This window comes from Leucoraja erinacea, chromosome 31 (assembly GCF_028641065.1).
Source record: "Leucoraja erinacea ecotype New England chromosome 31, Leri_hhj_1, whole genome shotgun sequence".
Taxonomy (NCBI): Eukaryota; Metazoa; Chordata; class Chondrichthyes; order Rajiformes; family Rajidae; genus Leucoraja; species Leucoraja erinaceus.
In genome coordinates this window covers 8,629,290-8,642,865 of record NC_073407.1, presented here as the reverse complement: position 1 = coordinate 8,642,865, position 13,576 = coordinate 8,629,290, and the positions used below count along the sequence as shown (strand labels likewise).

The 13,576-nt window shown below is 44.3% G+C and overlaps 1 protein-coding gene across 3 annotated transcripts in view; it reads left to right on the top strand.

The window, feature by feature from the left end:
* The first annotated feature begins 1,378 nt into the window (after positions 1–1,378).
* Positions 1,379–13,576, top strand: part of LOC129711879 (LIM/homeobox protein Lhx2) — a 51,305-nt gene continuing 39,107 nt past the window's right edge. Inside the window, exon 1 of one of the 3 annotated variants that reach the window (XM_055659863.1) lies at positions 1,379–1,513. In XM_055659863.1, coding sequence (XP_055515838.1) covers positions 1,472–1,513 — 42 coding nt within the window. In that variant the 5' untranslated portion in view covers positions 1,379–1,471. Of the gene's footprint in view, positions 1,514–1,554; positions 1,704–11,331; positions 11,570–13,576 lie in introns of those variants that run through there. The other 2 variants (XM_055659865.1, XM_055659867.1) reach the window with 2 other exon arrangements.

The window sequence follows — 13,576 nt, the reverse complement described above, 5'->3', positions numbered from 1 at the left end:
CATTGATTTCTTTTGGAATTGACGTGTATCTCCGGCTGCCAAGTTGGCGAGCGTGATACTGTTTTGCAATTTATGAATTTCGAGGAAGGATTTCAGAAAGTGTCAATCATTATAATGTCATTTTTAATATATCGTGTGAAATATTCAGGGTCATCAGCTCCTACACTGGAGAGCCAGTGGTGATTTAAAGCGGGGAATCTTGCTCCATGATGTATGCTAATCTGGGATGCATGCAGGTAAAACCGAGTGCGTGCATTGAACCGCCGCTTCGACATCACCGCTGCAGCGCTGTCATATGTTGTGGCTTTAAAGTGGGTTCATGTAATATAAATGATGTAAATGCAGACGATGTTTACCATTCTTGTCACCTCCAAACAGACTGTTTTCAAAATAATGACACTTCACACAACTCCGGGAAGGGCTCTGTTGGGTAAAGGGACACGTGAAAGATTCATTTACATTCTGAAAATGTGGACTGTGACAGCAACGTTGAAAATAATCTAATTGAGGAAATTAAAAAAAAAACAAAAAACTGTTGCAAGATTAAGAACCAATGCCAATTACAAACCCCCAAAGGAAAAGCCATTTGCCCATCAAGTGTTGCCCGTTAATAGCAGCGTCGAGACGATTCTTTTTTTATCAACAGTTATCGCTCCGTCTCTCTACACTCGGGATCCCACCTCCGAGACACAGCTGTCCCGTTGCGCTGCTGTCCCAACGCAAGTTTAGAAATTCTTTAAAAAAACACCCAAAGGCGATGGTTTATCACCAGCAACAATTTATTTGTCCTCGGGTCAGCGCCGTTATATGGGAGAGGCGCTGGCTTTTCAGCCGGCTTTGCTAGATGAGGTGGCTAGCTGTAAAAACTAATCTAAACCATCCGTTTGAGCGAGCGAACATGAGTTTCCCTGCTATTAGACGTGGCCGACGTGGAAGAGTAGCTATTCGTTTCCGGTACAGCACTTCATCGGAAGGGTTTTATTTTCACTGAGTTAGAGTGAGGGGAGAGGTAAAGGGCATTCCTTGAACTTATTAAGCGGGCGGTGCATGGGGTCCTTGGCAGCGTCGAGACAGCCCGACGGTACAGCAATTATTCCCAAAGAGGTGCTCTTTACATCTGCAGCATTAACATTTTATACAATCTAACCCCCCCCCCCCCCCCCCCCCCCCACCCCCCCCCCTCAACCCCAACCCCATTCTTTACGACATTCCCTTCCAGGTATGCGGAGCTCGTCAAAATATGTTATGACACGTTAAGATTGGTTAGAGTGGATTTATAAAAAAATCTTCACCTCTCCTTTGTCAAAGAATTCACAAAGAACACTAAACTGAACGCGGTCGCCGCACAACCGAAACTGTGGTTGGACGTTGTGGTTGGCGTTTATCAGATCATGGTCAGACGTGATTGACTTGTCACGGGCATGTTTAACAGAAAAAGTCATCCGAGCATCCAGCAGCAAAAAGTTCAGGAATGGATGAGGAATTGATGCGGGCGCCCAGCTCGACGATGCAGGTGGGTCAGAGGTCAGATATACACAAGGATTATAAAGGGAGTGTACTCTGGATCACAGCTGTATGTGGTGTTCCGTCTGGGTTAGTGGCGATCGAACACAGATCGGCCAATCGTTCATAAACAATCAGGTTACGGTCTTGCGAAGAGACAGGTCTGGAGGTGTCAACACAGTGGGCGAAACTGGCTGGCGGTAAGGCAAGATTTATCCAATGGTGGCGTGATATTGTTCGAGCCCAGCACAAATTTATTAGACTGTGAAAATTTAGTACACTTATTAATTTATGCTTGGTTGATGCATTAATCGTTTGTGAATGTTGCAATATCATATTTCACACACGCCTGCAGACATCCTGTGTACAAGAATGATGTATAATGTATAAACCAAATATCCAGACATTATGATGCCCTGATAAAATGCGCATGTATTAAATATGTATTTATTCAATTAAGCATTCTGCATGTTTTAATTTGCATGGGGCCCGGGTAAGCCGAGGCCGATCTCTAAGCAGTTGCTGTTTTATTATGTAGATCCGTGGACGCTGTAAGGTTATTGATTTTAATCCTTAGCAGCATGGAGCAGACTCCCAGAGAAAGCAGATTGGGAAATTGTAACTAGTGATTGCAATTGCAGAGAGAAATATCCGCCTGCCCCTGTCCAGGATCCAGCTCGCTGCTTTGCATCGGGTTTAAATATATCATGTACGTTTCCATAAAGACAGCCCTGGTGAAATATTTTAGAGGTGCCATTCGATGCATTGCACGTGTGGTGATCCTTGTTGCGCGATGATTAAAGAAAATGTGTTTTAAAAAAAATGTGGCGGTGCTCTATAAACCGGCCCTTATAAACACTGCATAAGCCAGGTCGCTTTGCAACGGCGAATCCCGTGCACGGTTGAGGTTTCTTTTGTGTTGGAACTCCAGTGTGGATTTTCTTTTCATTGTCCCGTTTTTTTCTGCTCTCTTGATGGGCCGTTCAATGGTGGCTAATTATCCAAATGTCGCTTCCAGAGAGTTTGACTTACTCCTACAGCGTTTTCCCGTTTTAGCAGAGCCATGCACGCTGTCAGGACTAATCACACTGCACGCCTCACTCTCGTGTGGTGCTGCTCGTCAACAAAGCTGCAACCATGTCTCTGTATTGTTAATGCCCACATTTATTGGTCTACTTAAGTAACGTTTGTTTTCTTTGATTCCAACGCGGTGTGGTCAGAGCTTTAATAAAAGCAGGGAAGCGTATTGTTTCACAGGATGTCCGCTGGACATATTTCCTAGTGAAATTTATGTTAAAATAAAGTAACGTTATAAGTACTATGATCTACTGTGATTATTTATCTTAGGCAATGACATTGCGGTGGCTGTTTAAAACATGGTTACATGCAGTGGGAAATAACATTATTAAAATGTGCCTACCATCATTTAATACGAGGCTGGTGACCGTTACTTAAGCACTCTGTGAAATTTAGGAATTTTCAGTTGCTGCGGTTTTAATGTGATGTCTAAAGATGTACTGTTGGATACAAGCTATTAACACCTAAACTTGACGCCATGGAGTGTAAAACTAGTATTCGAAAGAGGACACTGATATAGTCTTTGCGAGCACTTCTGAATTTACACGTTGATTTTGTAGCAATATTATTTTCTAACCGAGCTGATATGTGTTACTAAATCGTACGTCTGCGTTGCAAATAAACTGTAAACCAGCCTGAATAACGCGTGGAGATTTGTATTTACAAATCCCCTAGGGATATTCAGTACAACAATCAACAGTGTTAGTTAAACTAGTTAGTATGAATAAAGCGCATTGGTGACTTGTGACTAAATTACATAAATTGGACAGTAAAAGTCAGTTTTCTCTCTCGATTTACACTGAGCAAGACCTACAGAAGGACATGGTGATGGGGGACGGGTCCAATTGGTTTTTGATCTGTATAAATCTCTCGGACTGCAAATAGTTCTCCTGTTAATTTGCAAGGCAAATTAATTTGGTAGACGGTCAAAGAATTGGCTTTAAATTCATCGGTACGAACTTTCTCCCGCATGCTCAGATTTTGCAAATGTTCATTTGTGACCCAGCATAAGTTTTGGAATCAAGGACCAAGTTGGCACGTGTTGGTCAGATTTCCACGTTCTATCAGTTATTAATAAAACTGCACTACATCCGGATATTGACCGGCCCAGCGTGTTCACAATGTCCATACACATGAATATTATGGTGTAAAATATTCAATCGCGTTTGTCCGTTAGATAATTCACAACATGTGGGCACCGGGACAATGGAGGTAAAATTGCTGCCACTTTTACAGTAAGGTTTTACCGTCTTTGAGTTATTTGGAGTACAGTATTAACTTCTGCTGATATTACTGAGAAAAACAGTTCTCGTGAACGATCAGAACAAGGGGGTTGGAAACGCGTTGGGCCTAAGAGACGGTCTTATGGATGGCGAACGTAAACTGCAGATTGATCTACAGCCCGCATTCATGAATCAAACGCGGAATGAATTGATGTCACGACTAAAGTGTACAGCATAGATCAAATTATCAGACAACATAAGACACGCCAATTGCTGGCAGCTTGCACTCGCGTGTTGATAGATTGGAGGGACACCCATTCATCGTCATGAATTATCAAGTATGATTGCAAATCAGTTAATCAGCCAGAAAGTTGCCCTTCGTATTGTAAACCTCTCCAGCGAGTTAATGGTTTAATTGTAGTATTAATGCACGACTTAGTGAAACTCTATTAGCATTGGTTAACATTGATACCCTACACATAGAAATATCTCACACAGGCTTCAATGTTTCAGCAAAAGATCCAAAATTAAAGTTTCTGTCCACTGATACGGACAAATTGACGTCAAAACCAATGTCTTGGGCACGAATAATGCTAAATGTCGAGAAAGAATTTGACTTTGAATTGGTGTTGGTTACACTTACAACAAGGCAATTATTTTGTTAACCAGATCACGCGAGGGCAGGTGCAGAATAAACGGTGTCTTGATGCAATAAGGAATGCAAATATTTACAAAATGCCTCCCATCACTGTACATTTAGACCACCACACCCACCACACACAGTATTTGATACGAGGGTTGCAGCGTCTTGGCCAATCTGCAGTTGGAGGTAGCTTCTGAAGAAAAACCTTGTCTCAACATTTGCCAGCACAGTACGTCAGAATACGAACCACTTTTGTACAAACAGCTCGCACCTATTTTATACTGCAACTTTTATCCACCATGGCAATACACGTATTGGCTATTGCTTAAATCCCCTGCGCCTAATTCCATGGACTACCTATAGCTTTCCATTGGCCAGCATCCAAAGTTAAATCGCTCACTAGCACAGTGGTGTTTGGTGCAGTTGACCCCCTCACCCTCCCAGTGTTAACAGGCAGTGTTAATTATTCTGGTTTACTGGGTATTAATGGCTTGACCGGTCAGGTCTTCCCAATTGATTAACTAAAGTAACTCATGATTGTAAGGTCCAATATGCTTGAACTGTTTTATCAGTCCAGTTGCCTTGTTAGGGTAGAGCGGTAACAACTGGTCAACAGATGTCAGTCAGGCTGAAATAATGATTAATCTGTTGTACAACAGGGACCAGTTACCACAGCAGACTGTGTTCACACACACAGCCACCGTCAGCTGACGAGACAGTTTCCAATACCGAGCAGAGCTGACAACGAGATCCTCCCTGCCCCCCTGCCTCCCTCCCTCCCTCCCCCCTCTCCCTCCCTCTCCTCCTCCTCTCCCCCTTCCTGCCTGCAACATATATTTCGGCCTTAAACGGGACTAACAGAACTAATGGGTTGACAGGTCCAACACGAATATAGTTGCTTGGCGAACAGCAGCTTGCAGTAAAAGTCAGTGCCGATTTCACAGTACACGTGGGCGGAGGTGTGAACAAGTCAATTTCACAGATTGATTCATGCAGTGGGTGTGCCGTTTCCAACCCTTTATTAAATCGAAGGAATAAACACCACTCGGCAATTTACTTCACAAACAACGAGAGCGCTCCTGTTCGCATGGGATACTCTTCTGAGATAGAATTTGAGGTGTTAGTTGCCTCCCTGGCCTCGGGTGTTTAGTTCCAATACAGATTGAAAACAAAAACATTAAAAAAAAAAATTAAGCCTGAATGTAAAGTTCTGATGACGTCGAAATCTCCCCCAAACCAGAGATAAAACAAATTACTTGTCAAATTTCAGATCATCATTTAAACCGAGGCGATGGCGTGTATACTAATCCAGAAGGACTTCGATCCTGATAATACTTAGGTTAATTAAACGATAGACCCCCACCATACAGTCTTCAGTTAATAGTATAATTTAAATAATTGGAATAAAATATCGTGTTTGATGTATTTTCTGGAGATTAGAACTGTCGGGATAATCAAGCTCTTGATTCTGATTTATAAAAGTTAACCGAATCCGCCGGTTCGCATTGTACAACTCGATAGATACAACTATTTCACGGAAAAACAATACGAGCCAAAACCCTACACGACATCTTTGGATTATTTTCCATTTGTTTTAGTGTAAAGCAGTTCTACTGAAAACAGAATAAAGGGGAAACATGCGCTTTGTACGATATAGTGACTGTCACTTAGTAGAAGCGTATATTTCACCGGCTCTCCCAAAGCATAGGTTTCTTAGATTAAAAGGTTTAACTTTAAACTTGTTACACTTAGCGAAGTGAGTTACGCTTGTATGAACCATGTTTTCCAGCTCGCTTCTGATGGGCCTTGGAACTTTCTTGTGACGAGGCGTCTGGCCCCAGAGCTCTTGTCAAATCCATGAAATATAAATGCAACCATCTAACCAACTGATCAACTTTGATGATCCGGTCAAGGAAAAGCAGGCTAAACGTTAGAGATAGCTTCTTTTTTTTTGCCAGCGTCAGAACACTTCCTACTAAACCAACATTTAAATTAGTTGAGGCGGGCATGCAACGAAGATTGGAAACACTAACATGACCATCATCATAATTACAATCAACACGTAGAAATGACCTGGCACCTTTATATGTTTGGCCTGGCACTTAATTAATCTGCTTTCTTGTGAAAGATGTTGACGTGTTTGGAGATTTAAAAATAAATCTAACTTTTTTTTCTTTTGAGGGAAAGGCACAATGCTCGCCTTCCTTTTCCTCATAGCGAGAATTATTGACTAGCTTCCAACCTCGCCCTGCAAAAGGTGCAATGCTCTGTCCTCAGTAGGAAAAAAAAACCGACCAGGAACAGTTAATTAAAGCAAGGACCGGCTAATTGCTACTTGCGCTGATACGCAGCGATCTTAAAGTGCGTTTGGAAGACGATGGGTTCAACGTGTGAAGTGTACTTTCTAATTTTGTTTAACAGCGTTTATGTGTGTAGAACCTTGGGCATTTTGGCCGCCTTCTTCCGATCATGAGGCAAGCCGTGACATTTAAGTGTCCAATTGAGTTCTAATTAATGGGAATGCGTAGCCCGATCCTTTAGTGGAAGGACTGATACACTGAAGCTTTTATTTAATTTTCGGCAGGTGGCTCCGTTTAATGAGAAGAGGAGAATGAACCATAGACTGTTTTAAAAAAAGACGAATATATTTAAAATATGAACTTAATTCAACATAGGTGTTTGTTCGGTCCTTATCATCAAACTGACAAAAACAAAGGTATTTTAAAGGTTTGTCTAACCTCTCCTGCTAAATCAGTTGCAAAAATAAACATTGTTCAACGCTGAATAGGCATCTTGACATTCGGTTTCCTACGTCTCAAGACATTATACGAAAATTTCCCGGTATTAACTGCTAGTTGTTTGTGCCTTGCAGGCTGTAAACACGGTGCAGTGGCTGGCTAATTCGGTATACACGAATACGTACGCTGGTACACGTTGTGTTCTCTTTGGTTTCTGGGCCCGGTTACAAAGTTCCATATACTTTTTGTTCTACCTGGAACAGTAAAAACTCCCAAAAGTTTGACTTAAAAAAAAAGTTTGAACGTGAAACCACTTATAAGTGAAATCCCCAAATCGCCCCACCGCTTTGCAGGGATTGAAAGTCCAGACCGTAGGCATTGTGCAAAGTGACAAAGTAAAACTCGGAGAACAAAACACATCTCCGGGAGTTCATGTAGTTCCACGGTCCTTCCATTATCGGGCTGGGATCAATTCGAATCACATCGACTGCTCGGGTTGCGGCTTTTAATTTATAACGTTTTTAAAAATGTTTCAAAACAAACAATATTTTATTCCCTCTTATTTTCATTGACTGCAATTGCGCCCGAAGGAAATTCACTTACGCCGATCCACACACACACATACACACGTATCCCACATATACAACTACACATTCACATATGTACAAGTACACACACGCACACGTGTATGCAAACGCACACAGGCACATATCCCAAAGCACATGCCAATTAATACACAAACACTCACATAAACGCACTCAGAGATAAACTCTCATTCAACATACAAAGTACTGGAAGAACTCAGCGGATCAGGCAGCATCTGCGGAGGGATTTAGACAGGCGACGTTTCGAATAGGGGCCGTTCTTCAGACTTTAGTCAGTTTCCTGTGATGGAAACAAGAGAGATCGAGAAATGGGGGAGAGGTGTGAGATGGATACGTTTGAAAAAGGGTCCCGAACCAAACCGCCGTCTGCCCATTCCTTCCTCAGATGCTGCCTGACCCACTGAGTTCTTCCAGCACTTTGTGTTTACCTCAAGATTCCAGCATCTGCAGTTCCGCGTGTCTCCAGGAATACAACGCGCACACGTGGGCACATGCGCACGACCACATGTACGCAGAGATGCACACACATGCATGCGCTCGCATGCAACCACATGTCTACACAAGCAGCCACTTTAATTCCGGATGTACGGGGACAGACATGTAGTTGAGCTCTTTTGTTGTAGATGTTTAACTAAGCCGGTCTCCTGTGCGAAGCCAGTCCCTTGGAAGTAACGCGATCCCCTTCTCTGCTGTTTGATGAAGAATGCGGAAACATTGAGCATTCCAAAAAAACACTTCTGTGTCTAAAAATTTCATTTGTAGACAGATTTCCCGCAGACGAAAACCCCCTACAGCAATTCCTATAACTCCGCTCATAAAAAGGGGAACTTGCAGAAACACGTCAAATAAAAGGGCCTTCTTTACTTAATATTTCCCCGAGAGGAGACTTTAAGTGTCTTGAGTCTTTTTGATGTGGAAAGGAAATTAAGAAATATCAATTCCTGCAGTCTACAATAAACACGTCCCATCTGAAAGTCTGCTGGCTTTGAACCACAGCTGAATAACATTTCTCAGCGAGGGATATGTCGCGGGGGGAAGCATGGTCCTGCACTAAGTGAGCACAGTTCGGATGAATAGTTGATCCGTCCTGTGAACCTCGGTCATGGGTCCACCTTCTCAGGCCGAATCTCGCTCTTTGCCTATTTGCCACATTTATGGTATAAAGCCACTTTACTTTTTTAGTTGTTAATGTTTCATCTCGTTCGTAAGATTCCATATAACCCCGCCAGGACAAATAATCACTGGCAAGGTTATACTGGCAATAGCTGCTCATTAATTCAGGCCAGAGCTTTCTTTATTATCCCGAGTATCATTATTTTGAAGGGAGACAGCAGGGAGAGGTGGGGGAGGGATATACACACACACTCACACACATTCACACTGACACACGTATACGTACACACACATATACACACACTCACACACTTATACACGTACACGCACACACTCACACACGTATGCACACACACACATACACACACGCACACACGTATACACGCACACATACACATACGCATATACACACTCACACGCAATATCTCTCACTCACACACACAAACATGCATACACACAGCACACACACACACACATACACAGACACACACACACACACACACACACACACACACACACACACACACACACACACACACACACACACACACACACACACACACACACACACACACACACACACACACACACACATACACACACATACACACACACACACACACACACACACACACACACACACACACACACAGACACACACGCGCGCAGAACCACGCTACTCAGACACAGGCAGTCTCATCCCCATATACGCAGACAACCCCCACCCCCACACATGCATGCAGACACACAGATATAGACACACACACTCCGGTACACACAGGCAGACTCATTCACACACCCTCTCACTGAAACTCGTACCCTCTTTGCTTTTATCTATGTACTTGAGCTTGGCTTGGTTTTATTTATGAATTATTTATACGTGGTATATCATCTGCTCGGATAGCATGCAGGACAAAGCTTTTTCGCTGTACCTCGGTACACGTGACACCAATAAACGGAACCTATATCAACCAAACTTAGACGCACACTTACACATCCACACTTAAAGACACACACACACACACGTACTCGCACGCTTCATCTTCCACTCACAGACGGAATCCAGGTGCTCGCGGAAGAGATTCTCCAAAACATGTGCAAGTTACATGGCACAGCTGACTCGCATTTCTCCAGCTCCAGTTTCCAAAACATGTTTTTGGGGAAAGCAATCGCGGGGATGACGCAGGGAGAACCAGAAGGGAACCAGAAGCTACCTTTATCAGAAAGGCTGTGCTGAGAAAGAATAGATTTTTTATTTCCAACTAAATGGGAACGTTTCCGGGGAACCTGCTGATATGTATGTACAAGGTTGGTTGAGGGCGGTGTGATTTATTTGGCAAGGCCAGGTTTAATCTTGCTCAGCACAGAACCGACAAAGCGATAATATTATCACTACGCCGACAGTGGTGAAAACTTAAGAGAGAAAAGGAACCGTGGATAGACACAAAAAGCTGGAGTAACTCAGCGGGTCCGACAGAGAGTGAGATGCTGTCTGACCCACTGAGTTATTCCAGCTTTTTGTATCTATCTTCGGTTGAAACCAGCATCTGCAATTCCTTGGTAGAGAAAAATGCTGGAGAAACTCAGCGGGTGAGGCAGCGTCTATGGAGCGAAGGAAATAGGCAACGTTTCGTTCCTCAGGCTCCTTCCTACACAAAGGAACTGCAGATGCTGGAATCTGCAGCAAGACACAAAATGCTGGAGTAACCCAGCGGGTCAGGCAGCATCTGTGGTGGGAATAGACAGGCGACGTTTCGGCCCGGATAAAGTCTCCTATCCATTCCCTCCACAAATGCTGCCTGACCCGCTAAGTTAACTGTAACACTGCGTTTTGGGGTTAAAGCCTAACACTGGCTTACAATAAGGTTCCACTTTCGCCTGTATGAAATAACGCCAACGATTCATTAATCAGATCTGTACACGGGCATCTTCACACTCACTGGGAAACGACTAATCGAGACAGCGGACATTACTCCGAATTCAAAAGAGAGTTTCAGACCGAACTAGTGAACTGAAAACTTCAGGTCAGCTCACATGGCCCCCCTCCTCAGCGTTGGCCGTTCCCCCATCATACACACTAGTCACAGTCTCCCGATAAAACAAAAGCGAGGCGTTTCAAGCTTTCTAGTAACGATCGATGGTGTATTTATTTACTTGTAATAAATACAGCGGCCGCAGCGTGATGGGCAGAGCCGCGCAGATTTCCAATACCACGTATTCCCCGCGTCCGGGGATCTCGGTTGTTCAGTGAAATATTGGCGCTGAAAACGTGACAAATGAGCTTGTCAGTAGGCAGTAACTTCTGCACAATTAAGGCAGGTAGATTTCACGCCCCTCCCATTTAGACCGCGACACCTACGCGCGATCCAATTTCAATGAAGTCGCAGATGTTTACCAGCCCAAGTGTGTGTGTGTGTGTTTTTTTTGACGATTGTATAGTAGGAAATAAGCCCTCCTCTCTGGGACCTGGGGGATCTACATTCAACCGGAGACTTGGTGAGGGAGGGGATTGTTATGGATCTGAGTTGCCGGATTCCACTGACTCCGCGGCTGGTGTCTCCAAGCCTGGCAGCGTCTCCTGTCCCACTAATTGGGCGCGTCTTTACGTGGGGATAGGTGACGGCGCAGGATGGGAGGTAACTCCGGCCGGACACAGCCTGCGTGAAGGTAAAAGGCCTCGCATTTATTTTTTGTTGTTGTTGCTGTAAGCAAAGGAAGACGCTGCTTCAGGAAACCATTCACCAGCCATTCACCTCCAATTATTTTAGGAAGCGGAAACTGTGAATGAAATGTCGCTACCGTGAGGACACCAGGGTGTACAAGTCCAACCGTTTAGCGGACAAACAGGCTCGGCGACAAAGCTCAAGGGTGAAGTCTCCCACCGACCGCCCTTCCGCTGTCCGTCGGTGACTTCGGATCCAACGCACGCTTCAGTCCCCCTGTCAACAAATACCATGCTCGCCTTTATTCCACCCGAACAGAAACGGCAAATCTTGATCAAAAACAAACATTAAACATCTCCCCAATAACGCAGCAAAAACGGGCTTCAGGCAGAGCAACAGATCAGACAGAGCACACAGTTCACAAACTAATCCAATTTGGACCTCAGCGCGCCGTTAAATGATCAGAACGAGCATATTAAATGTAATTCAATCTGATATCTCGTCCTTTCATTCAGAATTAAAATTCCGACGTAAATAAAGCGCTTGATTACTGCACTCGAGAAAATGACTGGAGAAGGTTGCAAAATAAACCCCATACTTACAGCAGCAATAACTATGATTAATGACACCTTGTCAATCACAGTGAATAAAGATATAAATACGGCATCAAGCAATATACTAGGCGCCTGGAGCAATTACAGGTTTTAATTCGCTGTTCAATTTATATCAAATTAAGTACTTGAATTTTAAATTCAGATAAAATCATTTAAGTGGGGAGTAATATGGTGATGGTGCTGTCGCTGTATAATATCAAGAGGTTTGCCTGATCATGGTATCCAGATTACAACCTGTCATTTCACAGATCGGAGCTCGCTCGCCTAGATTAAGCAGTCTGCGCTTTGAGTTCTATTGTTAGGAGTTAGTCACGGTTTGTTGGCTGGTGCTACCTTTGTGTGTTGGTGTGGGAGCTGCTGATAACAGATGGCAGCGGAGTGTGTGACGTGTGGATGCTGAGGTAGTTTGCAGCCGAACCATCAGTTCACCTGTCACCTATCACCCAGCGCAGGAAACCCAACCTGCACACAGTCTACGGTGCCCGCGCCGCTCCCTGAGTGACTAGATAACAATTATTTTAACGAACCCTTTCAAAAAGACCACTGAACCGAATCTAATTTAGATCCGCGGTCTCTTGATGTACATTCACAGGACAGAGATGTGTGTGTGTGTGTGTGTGTGTGTGTGTGTGTGTGTGTGTGTGTGTGTGTGTGTGTGTGTGTGTGTGTGTGTGTGTGTGTGTGGGGGGTGTGTGTGTGTGTGTGCCTGTGTGTGTGTGTGTGTGTGTGCTTGTGTGTGTGTGTGTGTATGTGTGTGTGTGAGTGTGTGTACGTGTGTGGGGGGGGGCATGGGTTTGTGGGTTGGTGGGGGGGTGTGTGATTGAGAGAGTGTGTGGGTTTGAGTGTGTGTTTGGGCTGTGTGTGTGTGTGTGAGAGAGAGAGAGAGAGAGAGAGAGAGAGAGAGAGAGAGAGAGAGAGAGAGAGAGAGAGAGAGAGAGAGAGAGAGAGAGTGGAAACTGCAGACACTGGAATCTTGAGAGAAATACAAAGTGCTAGAGTAACTCGGCCGTTCAGACAGACAGTGCGAGTTCATGCGTGTGATTGGATTTGTGTTAGTCTGTTTCAATCTGAAGAAGGGCCTCCACCCGAAATGTCGTCCGCACATTCCCCCCACAGATGCTGCCTGACCCGTTGAGTTCCTCCAGCTGCAGTTTCTGTTTCTATATCTCTGTATGTGTGTGTGTGTGTGTGTGTGTGTGTGTGTGTGTGTGTGTGTGTGTGTGTGTGTGTGTGTGTGTGTGTGTGTGTGTGTGTGTGTGTGTGTGTGTGTGTGCGCCATATGCGTGATGCCAACAAGTTGCCAATATTAAAATATGTTATAATTCTTTAACGGGAGAAGCGGTGAAAGCTTCCCCCCCCCCCCCCCCCCCCCCCCCCCCCCCCCCCCCCCTGGATTT